This window comes from Nannobrachium achirus (assembly GCF_963921795.1).
Source record: "Nannobrachium achirus genome assembly, chromosome: 5".
NCBI classification, from domain to species: Eukaryota; Metazoa; Chordata; class Actinopteri; order Myctophiformes; family Myctophidae; genus Nannobrachium; species Nannobrachium achirus.
The window spans coordinates 28152657-28167174 of record NC_137814.1 but is presented as its reverse complement, the minus strand read 5'-3'; the positions used below and the strand labels follow the sequence as shown (position 1 = coordinate 28167174).

Sequence of the window (14518 nt, the reverse complement as noted above, 5' to 3'; positions counted from 1 at the left end):
GCATCCCAATTCTCTCCTCATGCCTGTTTTCATGTTATCTCTGGAAGGTCAATAATAACAGTTAAATATTGTGATCCTTAGAAGTAATCTCTTACACAATGATGCCATTTAATCATGGTGTTATTGAGCCTAATTCATAATAATTCCATCCATCCTTTCCCACCAAAAAGTTGAAAACTTTGCAGTTAAGACAAAATCCAGTGTTTTGCTAACAATTATTACAGAAAATGCAATTGAAATGATATTCAATCATCTTTCATCTCTCATGTTTCCAGTCAGCTAATGATCGCTGGGGCTCAACCTTCTTGTCCTGGCTGTTCTGCCAGAAAAACAAAGCCCCAAGGACGCGCTACATGCACCTGGCTCTGGAGCTGCAGGACGACCCAGACTGGCCACCCAAACCATCCACTGTCACCTATGCCAGCACACCCCACTCCAATGTCACTGTCCCCATGTGACCCCAGAGCAGACAAGGCTGCTCATAAAGCCACAGAAATGGCCACATTTAACCAAATGGAGACCTTGTCTACCAACATCATAATGCAGAGCCATCAGCACAGGGACTCTTAACAATTGTGGCCTTTGCAACTAACTTCAGATGAGACTAGTAAATTGACCTTGTGTAGATTTTCCTGGGACCATGAACCAGTCAGACCCCAAGCACCAAATAATAACTTTTACCAAGTCCGGACCACAAGCAAAGATCCCGATTTATTCTTCATGGATAACTGCACAAGCTGCCTTCTGTTTTATGAACTTCCATTTACTGAATTGCTGTACTTAATTTCCCATGATGCAATTCATGACCAGCAGTGTTCAAGTCAAAAGACGATCACTCAGCGTTTGTATCAATAACCAGTATAGATCTTAAAGATACTGGCATCACACTACTGAAACTTTAATTGCTCGCCTGTGTTCACACTCGACTGGGTGAGTGCTTGTGGAAAGAAATACACACTGTGCTTGTATGTAAACGGTATTCGACGAATGGAGACGCTATACTTTTTCAACATTCACTGTAATTTTGAAAGAAAATGTAGGCCTACTCTTGTGACCACAAGAACAACATGCAGGTTTTGCTGCCTGAGCCAATTTATACTTTGTCAAACGACACTCTCACTCTACACGTTTTTCAGTTGACTATCAGACTTTTCCATCAAGCAACAAAGCATTAATTAGACCTCGGGACAGATCCGGGCATAATGATTGTAATAAGATTTGAAATGTCTGAAGTATTTGTATCATGTTTTTGTTGTTGTTAGACTAACCTCAAAATGAACACTGTTTGTAAGGGATTGATGAACTGTTTAACCACTTTATCCCTATTTTATACTTTATCGTACGGTGGTGTTGCTGATAGTCTTTTTGATAGTCTGAGTGAGTTTGACCAGCTTCAGAGTGGTCAGGCTGATAGTCTACTCTAAACTATTTATACCTGGAACGCATCTGTGTCACTTTATCCACTTTAACCTTTAATTTATACTTTGGGTATTCAAAAATAGCAGATATACAAGCTCATAGCGTGGCACAGAGTACTGTGGTACGAGCTTGTAGATCTGCTATTTTTGAAATATATATATTTTTAAAGCGAACATTTGTAACTGAAATCTCTGCTGCTGGGGGTCCCTGGAGCTGAGACTCTGTGCCGCGCTATGAGCTACAGTATATCTGCTATTTTTAAATAGCCAGAGTATAAAAAATAATGGTTAAAGTGGTTATGTGACACTAGCCTCGGAAACCCAGGCTTTTATTTTGGCGGAAGAAAAATAATGTGACACAGATGCGTTGTGGTCTAAACTCTAAATGGACTAAACAGGTCTGACCAGTATTCCACTAAAACAGTGTTTCTCAGTGTCTTAATTACTGCTGCTAAAAAGAATTCAGAAAAAGGAAAAGGGAAGGTTCTCTTGTTCAGGACGATATTGGAGCAAAAAAAATGTTTTTTTTTTTTATCTGCAGGATGGAATTTTACTTTTTGTATTTCTTTGTTGTTGTTTTTTTTAACATGACTGCCTGGTACTGTTTATAGTTTCCAGCAACTGAAAACGTTCCATTTTAATCTCGATTCATACACCATTTTGCAAGACGAGCGTCGCACAAGGAAAATTATGCTTGATCAAAGAACTCTTCAGGCTCTGTTGTCGACAAGCGATGCCCTCGCACAATGGTGTATAAATAAGGCATTATTCTTGTACGTGTCTATTAGAACTGGCCTAGCATTCTGATGACCGAGCTTCTTCCCATGGAAGAGAAACAATTATGAATTTCTGCAAATAACTGGTGCCTGTGTGTGTGTGCCTGTGTGTGTGTGTGTGTGTGTGTGTGTGTGTGCGCGTGTGTGCGTGCGTGTGTGTCCGTGTGTGTGTGTGTGTGTGTGTGTGTGTGTGTGTGTGTGTGTGTGTGTGTGAGATAAAGAAAGAGAATGTTCCAACAAACCATATTCCCAGTGAAAATAATATTTAAAGAAAACTGCAAAATGTTCTCTCTTTGCATAACAATGTGAATCAGTATGAACTAAACACTTGTATTGATTGCTAAACTGAAATCATGCCAATTAACACCATTAAAATATTGCACATGACCTGTAATGCTGCTTTGATTAAAGGCAATCATTTTCAAAAGATTTACCTTATGCTGTGTTTGGCTTCAACTTCATTTGATTATGTGCATTTTTGCAACCGTCAGGTCGCAGTTACTATGAAAACCTCCACCGGCTGTCTGTCAGTCAGTCAGTCAGTCCCTTCGTCTGTCCGTCACGTCACGTCACACTTTTGGCCCTACCCTTATCTCCGGCACCGTTGCCCCTATCCATGGCAAACCACAACCTCCGCCCCTAATTTCTCACATGCCCCTCTCCTAGCGCCACCATGAGGTTTCTTTTTGCAGACAACATGCGACCTGGTCGCTTATCTCCTTATTAGGGAGTCTTACTGGTAATAAGTTATAAATATGCAGTGTAACGTTAACATTACCAGTAAGACTCCCTAATCGGGAGATAAGCGACCGTTGGTCGCTTATCTCCACAAATAGGCCAAAAGTTTGTTTTACCAAAATCGTCCTGATGGTGGCGCTAGATGGGACAGATGCGTTTTGATTACATGACTGTAGAGATACTGTGTGATTTGTGTGATTTTAGGGCAAAATCTGTAGGAGCAGTGTTCAAAAATGTGTTTGAAAAAATCTGCCTGAAGGTGGCGCTATATGGGACAGATCCATGTTGATGAGATGAGTGTAGACATACTGTGTAGCGATTTGCGTGATTTTAGGGCAGAAATTGTAGGAGCAGTGTCCAAAAAATTGCTTTAAAAAATCGGCCTGAAGGTGGCGCTATATGGGACAGATCCAAGTTGATGACATGAGTGTAGACATATTGTGTACCGATTTGAGTGATTTTAGGGCAAAAATTGTAGGAGCAGTGTCCAAAAATGTGTTTTGCAAGAATCGGCCTCATGGTGGCGCTAGAAGAGGGCCATGTGAGAAATGAGGGGTGGGGTCTCCGCGCGCGGACGAATAGGTACCGGCCCCGGCTCTCCCGGTCGCTCCTAGCCCGAGTTAAGGCATTTTGTCCTCCACTGGGGGCGCCCCCACTTTTGCATCCGTTTTGGAGCACCAGGAGTTGGTAGTCCCCGGGAATTCCCCGTGAGCAGCCTCGTTGGGGTGGTCATTTGGCCATTTTTGCACATATGGGGGTCCCCCAGGGACTTGGGGGTCCCTGGAGCTCCGGGGGTCCTTGGAGGTTGTAGTTTGGCAGGCAAGGAGTGTGTGTGCAAAATCTGGCATGGATCGGGGCAACGGTTGCGGAGATATGAGCAGGGCAAAAGTGTGACGTGTGACTGACAGACTGACGGACTGACTGACGGAGGGACGGACAGCCGGTGGAGGTTTGGATAGTATAGGAGTGCAAGTAACTGCGACCTATGGTCGCAATTAGCGCAAAAACCTTACATAATTTTGTTTCATTGATGGTACTTTGTAATACGGTATTTCCTGCCAACAGACTGACTCAAATCCACCACTTATATACATGACATGTACAGTATCATCAAACTTTGCTCCATACAACTTCCACTACATTTCTCAATAAATCAGTGTAATTTCCAATACATTTCTCAATAAATCTGTGTAATAAGCCACTCTTGCGTTCTTCGTGGGGGGCTGACCCTGGTCACACTTTTTCAGTCTACACTCACTGATCAATTATGGGCTTTCCCAGCCTCCTCGCTGCCTGGCATATGGGCGCTTAAAGGCACGAGAGTGGAGGAGAAAGAGGGGTATCATTTCATGTGGAGATCAGGGCCTACAGGCACTGAATGGGTGGATTTAGCGGGGACTGTGAATAAGAGAAAGGGGGTCCTTGGCTGTGCCAGTGAAAGGAATCTCCCACAGATGAGGGAAGAGCCTGTTTCAGGAATATTCATGATGAGGATGACGAGGTGTCATGAATTGATGGTGCGTCCGTATTGTGCTCGTGCGGATCATCTTTTCGGTAAACAGTGATGTGTTTGGAGGAAGGATGTGTTGCCTTTGGTCGGTGTTTGCAATGTAGTTTTCGGGATAGTGTTGCCTCTCCACAAAGCAATATGGCTTCTTGTGTTCTTGCCGCTGTATTCCTTTTGTATTGATGGAGCAGCAGATGGAAGAGGGCAGAACAACATAAAGAACCTAAAACACAGCCTTTCTTTCTCACAGCCAGCTACCCTGCGAGAAAGCCTTTCTCAAGCTTGCGCTCAGACTTTGTGCTATTTCAAACATTTTAGACTCGGCTGCTTTCTCTTTGACCCTTACGTTTCATTGTCCGAGTCCTGTACTGTTGAGATTTGTGCCTATGGAATACACACACGTCCTTTGTTTTTGGATTCTTTACTTCCAATGGTTTCCACAAAGCCTTCGGGCCGGCTCAGACTTCAGACCTGCAGAATTACCGGCATTCTCCAAACACACACACACACACACACACACACACACACACACACACACACACACACACACACACACACACACACACACACACCTTTTCTCAACGTAAGGTCTGGGGACCACTAGATGGACCCTTACGGGTCTATTGGGGGTTGTATATTGGGGTCCCATATTAACAAATAGTGTGGCAAATGTGGGTCAGTAGGCCATTAATGCATATCAAACTGGGGGTCCTTGCAATAAATACTTAGAAAGCTTGAGAACCACTGCTCGCACACACATACTTGCACACTCACAGCTTCTCCTTCACAGAGTTTGCATGCAAGTCCTGTCTCCTGCAACACTGTTTGGAGTTATTGGACACTCATAAGGCCATTGCTCTGATTGATAGTCCGGCCACAAGGCCGACCTGCTGCTCACTTACGGTGGGCTTCATTGTATGGATGACACAAAGGCCTCCATGTCTGGTAAAAGGCCTGCTGAGGTCTGTGGGCAAGCAGACGGACACAAAGCCTCGCTCCTCCTTCCTGTCCCCTTAGCATGAGCTTGGTCCATGCTCCTTTATGGCATCCCTGTCCCCTCCTGTTATCAGGGCCTTCCCGTCCTGAATGGGCTCCGTGGTTGGTCAATAAATTCAGTGATTCAGGGGGTGGACAGTTGCAGCCGTGTTAGCGTTTGTTCACAGGCTTGTTGGAGGGACGGGCCCCGCCCAGGAGCTCTTTGTGTCCCCCGGTCCCTCGACAGGTTAGAAGTCAATGGAGGGCCTTGTGCGGAGGTGGCAGGGGCAGGGATGGAGCCGCCTCTCACATGCCGTTCACACAGGGGGAGGACCGGCTCATATCGCACTGACACTTGTTAGTCTGGGGCCACACAGTGCTGTGGCGTTGCCTCTCTCTCTCCCAGAGGGCCAGCACAGGATCCGTCTCTTTAAGCATACTAATGGTTAGGGCTGCAAGGTTGCGCTGGGGTAACGTGATCTGTGCTCAGAGGCCTGCAGTGACCACACACTGAATAGAAGTTTGCCAGTGTGTCTTACAATCTCATTTTACATGTCAGACTCACAATGAAATGAGGTCAGGCCTTCATTGGCCATACCATTTAAACACTCTGCAGCAATGGTAGATATAATCTCGCAGTTTAGACTGAAAGTATAGCGCTGATGTCGTTTTGTGTTGTTCTCTGAGGTAGATGGCATAGTATGGCGCACAACTGATTGAGTATTTACCAGTTTCTCAGGCTCGGCTATGGCAAAGTATGGGAACAGCCGAACGGGGATCTTTGAGTGAGAATAGGAGAGAGAGAGAGGGAGAGAGGGAGAGAGATTGATCCATAGATAGAGAAACAGACAAATAGAGAAGGGCTTTAGGAGACAGAAAAAAGACGGCCAGAGACTGAAGGGGGACTTAGAGCCACAACTGAGGGCTAACTGTCATGAGAAGATGAGAGTTGCCATGGACACCCAGGAGCCACCCAGCAAGCATGTGAGCAGTGGAGGCTCAGGGGGGCAAAGGGGCCAGAGGCCTGGGCTAGTGGATCACATGCACTAACCAGGGATTATGTGCATAAGTGATGAGCACTAAGCCGGCAGGTGAAGAAGAGAGGCCCGCGGGAACAAGTAGCGCGCCTTCCCTCAGGACAGCTCACCATCCCCTGAAGAAGAAAAAATCCCCCATGTGAGGCTGATCTCCAGCGTGAAGGGGACTCAGCCAGAGGTCCTCGAGCACTGAAAGGGCATACCCACAGGGCGCTTTCACTGCGTAAGTGGCCAAAATGGGGGTCTTGTGAGTCATCTTGAGTGGCAAGAATGGGACATCTTCACATTCATAAATCCCAACGCAAACACACTCATGAATATGGACTCGGACAAGCACGCACTGCATGCTTTTTGGGTTTGTTCCGGGTAGAATCAGAAATCAGAAAGACTTTATTGTCACACCGTATAAAACGTTGCAGTAAAAAAATGGGCCAAAGAGATTTCCCGTCTTTTCAAACTTGCTGTCCAATAAATAAAAACTGAATAAAATATTCATAGCACATTAATAAAAGCAACGAGTGTAAAAACTGTGATCTGTTTTAGCTTAAAATCCTATCTGCATACTAAATAAGAAAAAGAGGTTTGCACATCAACAATGGGTTTTCTCAGTGGAGTGCTAGACCCAAAATCCATATCGAAAACAGGAATTGAATATCCCAAATTTCAAATCATTGGAGGGCAACTCACATTTCCAGTTCTTTATTGGCACAAACCAATAAATTAACGCTAATTGTAATTCCTGTTTTTTTTTTTTTTTAAAGATTTGTTTTTGGGCTTTTTGCCTTTATCGGATAGGACAGTAGCATGACAGGTAACGGGGGAGAGACAGGGAGTGACATGCGGCAAAGGTCGGCCGGATCGGGAATCGAACCGGCAACGCCGACAGGCATTGATGCTGAAATGGCAATGCCTATATGGTATGCGCCTGGTCCACTAGGCCACCAGGCGCCCCGTAGTTCCTGTTTTTGATACCTATCTGCATACTATCTGCTGTAGCCTACTCATTCTTTTTCAGCGTATATGTAACATGAACATAGTGTAGACAGACATCACATTTAGATAAGAACCAAATCTTGCCTCTACAAGTTAGTGAAGTCTGACGAAGACCAAACTTCAAGATTGAGGCTTAGTTGAATATATAGGCCTACATCACCCTCTGTATATGTTCACTTTTAAACAGCCATAATCAACATGTTAAGAAGTTGGTTCACTTGTAAAGCGATGCTCATAATATCCATAGCCTTACAGGAATGTGTTTGAACACTGATTGCACAAAGAAATCACATTCCCATGGTCTACTGACTGGAACATCATAGTTAACCAACCCCTCCCAACACCTTTTCATGGCAATGGTATCCTTAGACATATTAACATGTAAATACACTTAGATACTTTGACAATGCACTGAAATGCATATAATCTACATGTTAACTAGCGCTTTAAAGCATTAGCACTGCTGAATGTGGTTTAGAAACACTTTCATGTCTGGGTTTTAAAAATTAAATGTGAGGCCTCTCTTAGAGTCTCTAAAAGCGTTTTTCAATTTGATGAGGGATAAAGCGATGGCCAGGCGATTCCCTTTCAAAGACGAGACCTGGAGTTCAATAAGACTTCAATCTCATTGCTTTTGCCTCAAAGTTGAATATCTAAATGGTGGCTTTTTAAGAAAGAGCCCACGTTAGGTGACAGATGGCAAGTTGTTATGGTCCTATAGAGAAACTACCAGTTGCTACAGTTACCATTTTTGCGCCTCAGCTTCATGATAAAGGCACATCTTTACTTCGCTTTGAACAGATGAAAATACATAGTTTTTGTCGTTCCGACAAAGCGAATTAGCCTTATATGGCAACACCATTGTCTCGGTTTACTGACTTGGAATAAACCGACGCAAAGACTGTGCAGATTGTTGACAAACATGAGCTGAGATGAGTCTCCTAATCTCCCGGTTCTTTTTTCCATTTCTTCATTGCCGTATAAACACTGTTGAATAAGCTGAAAAAAAAGAAAAAAACACACACACACACACAAGCCTCAGTCTGCAGCCTCTTATCTTGCACAAGGTTTAATCTTATGCCCTCTACCCTTTTACATCCATGCCTCCAGTAAATTCAACCATATTTTCGATTCAATGCGTTGTCACGACAACCAGTTATTTCCCATCCTTCAGCCTGCCTCTCCCCTCCTCCTCAATTCCATTGATACCACCCCCTCCCCCCCATTTTTTTGTCCAAATAAAACAAAGCACAGAGTGAATGTGCTCTGAGGTAGGTAAATGTATTCAGTGACATCAGCCAGGACAAATCTATTCTGCCGGATTCCTGTACCACTTGTTTCCAGCCTTGTCTGGGGGACGGACCCTCTGTTGGCTCCATTGTGCGACGTGTATTCCACACAGGCCCGCAATTAATGGAGGCCTTGTCTAAGGCTTCTGGAGCAGAAACTGCTGTTGGGGAGGGGGACAAAAGAGCGGGCTGGGCTCCGGGCTGGGAGTTGCTATGGGAGGCTCCCCCTTCCCTCTTTAAAGGGGAATTCAAAGGCTAGAGAGAGGCGCACACTGCCGCACAGAGTGAGCGGATCCCTGGGTGAGATGTTTAAGTGATCCCCTCCCCATCTGGCCAGGGATGTTTTCATGCTTGCGCTTGAAAGGGATCTTTCCACGTATTTGATGATGAGGATGGTCCTTTCGCTGCCCCGCTTGCCTTGGCGATGTGGCGGAGGGCAGTGCTGTCCAACGAGGTGACAACCTGGTTGGACAGGCCCAAATGAACCCCTTTAGGTCCATTTGAGTAATGGACCTATATTGGACCCATAAGGGTCATTACGGGTCCATTTGGGTTATGGTTAGTCTTTATGAGTTAAATTAACATTGAGGATTTGCTTTGGGGTGTCGAGGGACCCCTTATGTGCAACCTACAGTATCCACTGTAAAGTTATCTGGACTTTGCAGGATTGTTTGTGGACAATTCATCAGTGTTATATTTATCATCTACTCCCTCAAGGGAGTTGATTTGTCTCCTGTGATCACATCAGTCAAAGTGCACACTGCAGTATATTTTAGTTAACATATTCCCAGGGGTAATGGCCATTCTAATCCACAACAATCCACAACAACACATAAATTCTCTCCTCCCCGTAACTCCTCCGCCAGTTAGTGGCTACCAGACATATGTTAGCCTTTGATAGCATCCTATAGCCCTACCACTGACAATATCGCTGTTATCTCATCTCTGCCTGGGTTCCCACACTGATAACCGACCAGCAGTGTGTCGTAAAAACCATAGCCCTACATCACGTGTCCACAATAAATGGTCCTCTGTTCGAGAACAGCAAATAATTGATAAGACATGTCACTATGTGTTGTTGTTTGTTAAGTCTCCAGACTTCCTTTGTGCAAGAAAAAACAAAACACATTGTGTAAATGAAAATCTGAACATTTAGCAGGTTAATTAATCATCTTACACAGTGATCTGTACAAAGGAATTATGCAGCAAAGTAGTAGTACCAGTAACAGCCGAGCTTACTGTGTCCAGAGCCTCAGCGATGTTAACTTTTCTTTGTCCTACTGAATTTAGCCAACATACAGTATGTATCAAGATCCAATGTTGCAGGCTGCCACAAAATCTCTAATATTAACTTCAAAACAAGGCCAGAGAAGGCTTTATAGCCTATTGAATAGAATTTCCTTAATCGTCTAATCTATCACCAGTGACTTACTTCTGTTCATCTTATGAGTGGATGTTAAGATTTGCAAATGGGGGATACGTCGTTCATTTGGGAATAAAACTCCTGTTCTGTTTTTTGGTTGACTAACTATGGAGCCACTTGTGCTTGACGCTCTCCTCTTGAAACTAAGAGGGAAACTCTAATGGAGGCAAAACCTTGACCTGGCTTCTGGGGTCATTTCACCTCTGAGGCCGGGTGAGCTTTAGGGACGGCGTCTGAAGTCTATCAAGGAGGATAGATAGAGTCGTTGCTCCGGTGATAAACCTGTACCACAGGGATCTCTGGAGCGCAATGAGACACAGATGTCAGTCGGACATCAATGAAACAGCAAGAACCACACGGAATGTTCAACGTAAAAGAATGCCACTGAATGATGTTTAAAAATGTATGCTGAGATCTAGTAACATAATACATAATATTTCAATATGCCTCAAGGAACCATACAGTAGGTGCAAAAACAATTACTTTTGATAGTCCATTTATAATTTATGTTGCAGTTCAGAGAGAGTTGATGTAAGGATAGACGTCAGGGTGGTTGAAGGGGTGAACCTTTGACGTTCTGATTAGCAGATGTCTTGTGTGCAGTGTGCGTGATGTCCTCGTTTGACACAACAGAAAACTGTAAGCAGTATAAGTAATGCATATCTCCTACAACATTTGAATCCAGACATGATGTGTAAAGACGCCTCCAGCAGCTGAGGTGGATCCGATCTGGGTTACTTTAAAGAAATCAGGCCTGGCTCTGCTCCAGCAAGCCAGGCCAGAGAAGGTTTTATATTAAATAGATGGATGAATGGATAGAAAAATCAATCTGTCTGGATAGATATAGATTTTTATTGATCCAGAGGGAAATTCAATTGTCACTCATAGCAGCAACGCAGTGACCATGAAACACAGATACAGGTAAGAGTAGAGAGATACAAAATAAGGTACTGTAAAAAACATTTTCTATAATCTAAAAAAAAGTTAAATAATTCTTACTGTATGTGTACGCATGTGTAACGCACTCACCCCACACGTCTCGAATACTGATGGGTCATGTGGATACTGCAAGTGGGTCCCCAAATAATTGGGGAAATATTACGATTTTAATGATAATACAGCATATGATATTTAAAAATGTTATGTGGAAAAAAGGTCATGGTATTTTTCTTTAAAACTTAAAAAAGTGTTTTCATTATTATGCCAATAATTTGGAACTTATTGAGACCACAGGTCGCATTTACTATAACACGCGCCCATGTGCCCATGTGCCCATGTGCCCATGTGCGCGCCCATCTCTCACCAGACAGTCGGCTGTAGAATGGCACAGAGTTCAACTGGACTGGGAACAGTTGTGTTGTTCTATATCTCTGGATCTACTGAAGAATCCACTGACTGTTAACTATGGACACAGCCATTGCAGTATAAGTTTTGTATTGAATTGAAGTATACCGGAATCGGAGGATCAAGGAAATTCAGCTGTCCTCAGGAGATGGAGATTCAGCTGTCCACAGTGCACAAAGGCCTGTGGTTTCTGTACTGGGGGGAAAAGTGGGGGAAAAAATCACACCTGTGTGAACTGAGCGGTGGTCGTGGAGGCTGCGCAACAGCAAAACAAATATATATATATATATATATATATATATATATATAAACTATAAAAGTATATAGGAGACCTTCGTCAGAAGGGACTGCAACACTTCAAATGAACTGCGATGGACCACTGCTTACTGCATTATTAATTATTTATTAGCACGACACGTTTCGCCGCATCAGGCTTCATCAGGTGCTATACATGTATATATATATATATATATATATATATATATACATGTATATATATATATATATATATATATATATATATATATATATATATATATATATATATATATATATATATATATATATATATATATATATATACCGGTATATATATAATAGAAAATATTAAAACAATATTAAACAAAATATTAATAATAAAATGTGACTCAGGCCGCCACTGGTATCCATCCATCATCCATCCATCATCCATCCATCCATCCATCCATCCATCCATCCATCCATCCATCATCCATCCACCATCCATCATCCATGCATCATCCATCCACCATCCATCCATCATCCATCCATCCATCCATCCATCCATCCATCATCCATCCATCATCCATCCATCATCCATCCATCCATCTATCCATCTATCCATCCGTGTGTGTGTGTGTGTGTGTGTGTGTGTGTGTGTGTGTGTGTGTGTGTGTGTGTGTGTGTGTGCCTGGCCTGGACAACAGCGCCCCTCCCTTAACATGTGTGGTCAAAAAAGGTACTGTAGGCTACATACAGACAGACACGGACGGAGACAGACATACCCACACACACGGCCACGTATAGGAGCGTTGTGACCACCGCTCAAAAATACAAGATGGTCAAATCCTCCACCGAGCTTCAGAAGAACATCTGCTCTCGTCACGACAAGGTGATGAGGAAGGTTAAAATTTTCTGCTGTACTGATCGACAGTGTGTCTGTTATCTGTGCTCCATGGAACAGAACGCTCATAGATCTCAGCTGCAAAGGACAAAGAGTCAGCAGTACACCCAGCAGAGAATCCAGGAGAAAAGGAAAGTATGTGAAGGTGCTTCACTGGAAAGAGGTGGCCATCAATCCCTGTGCTCATAGAGCAGTGGTTCTCAACCTGTGGGTCGGGACACCCAGGGGGGGTCCCCAAATTATTTTGGGGAGTCCCCAGATAACATCAACGTCTGTCTAAAAGCATTGGTTCTCAAACTTGGGGTCGGGGCCCCAAGTGGGGTCCCCAAAATATTTTGTGGGGTCCCCAGATGATTAGCTGAATGACATTTTTTTCCCAAACAAACCAACACACAGTATAAGTGTATACACATTTATAAAGTGACAATTTAAGACTTTCAAGACTGTCCAAAATGTCACATATTAAAAGCAAGAGGCGAACGTTGCGAGGCGTTGTGAGCATGTAGATCGGCTATTTTCACAATATGTATCTGTGGAACCGAGTCACATTGTAATACCTACAATTCCAAGTGCTTGCCAGGGTGGGGGTCCCCAGTTCAAATATGTTTATTTTGGGGGTCACGGCCTAAAAAGGTTTGAGAACCCCTGGTCTAAAGGGAACAGAAAAGTAACATGGATGAACAGACAGCAATCATATTCTCATCACCCAGAGAAGACCTTTGCTCTGTCTTGGACCATGTGGATAGTGGATTATATACCAGACAAGTGACTTGGATTCAGATTTAGCTCTTCCTTGGACCTAACTGTGGATCATACCGACAAGGACCTACAGTATACTTGTATACCATACTGACTTGTCCTTTTATTTATTTATTAATTTATTTCTAGCACCTTTACATCTGTGCGAAGCTCACACACACCTTTATATTTTATCTCCTCTCTTCTTCCCTTTCTTTATTCTATGGAAATAACTTACGATTGCGATACGATTAGAACAATGCATAAAACGAATTTCACCACATCTTTACTTCTGTAAACCTGTGACTATAAAGCTGATTCTTGATTTTACATTTTATGATGACACTGTTGTGTTCTTATGTTATCAAATAGATCAGAGTTTGTGTTTGGCTCCAGAATAATAATAATACAAAAATTTCAAAAACTCTGAAGCTTTTTCATGTCAAGGAACCCCAGATTTATTTTTTATTAATATATATAAGGACCACAGTCACCAAACTTTGACTTGAGTTCCACTGATCAATCTCATTTGTTATAATCTGTTTTAGCCTATTTTGTTATCTTGTATTTTGTTATGGTATATTTTTTCTTGATTTTTATTCAAGTAGTATAGGCTACCCTAATCATTCTTTTTGTCCATAATCCAGTAAATAAAAATATTGATTTATTTTGTTCTCTGAATAAACAAAAACACAGACCATGGAATTTCATTATTCTGTTTTAATTATGATGTAGGCCTAACCAACATGCTACTAGTGTCTGTGATTGACTCTATTGTTTGCATTATTATTCTGTATATCTCCCCCCCAGCAGTGCAGTGCCTCCGCCCCATTGGTAGAAAGTTACACAGAGAGTGTTCACACGAGCCATTCGCGTGCGGCGCACAGCCTCTATAAATAAGACCAGAGGTGCAAGTTGTGAAAGTTGCATAGTTGCGTACACATAGCTACCATAAACTTTGAAAGGAGTAGGCCTTTTATGCGCATGGGTGTCTGTTTTTGTTTTCCTTTTTTGTTTACAATTTACAGGGGATACATTGCCATCTGAAATTCTACAGACAGCATTTTTCTCTTTTTTTTTCGCGCACCAAAAGATCCGTTATTTTTTCGGTGTGGGTTTATATAGCCTAAACTTGGAAG

The 14518-nt window shown here is 43.0% G+C and overlaps 1 protein-coding gene across 1 annotated transcript in view; it reads left to right on the top strand.

Moving 5' to 3' along the window:
- Positions 1-2622, top strand: part of LOC308285921 (polyamine-transporting ATPase 13A3-like) — a 34740-nt gene extending 32118 nt beyond the window's left edge. Inside the window, exon 33 of the mRNA XM_080726840.1 lies at positions 276-2622. Coding sequence (XP_080582966.1) covers positions 276-458 — 183 coding nt within the window. The 3' untranslated portion in view covers positions 459-2622. The remainder of the gene's footprint in view (positions 1-275) is intronic.
- The last annotated feature ends 11896 nt before the right edge of the window (positions 2623-14518 follow it).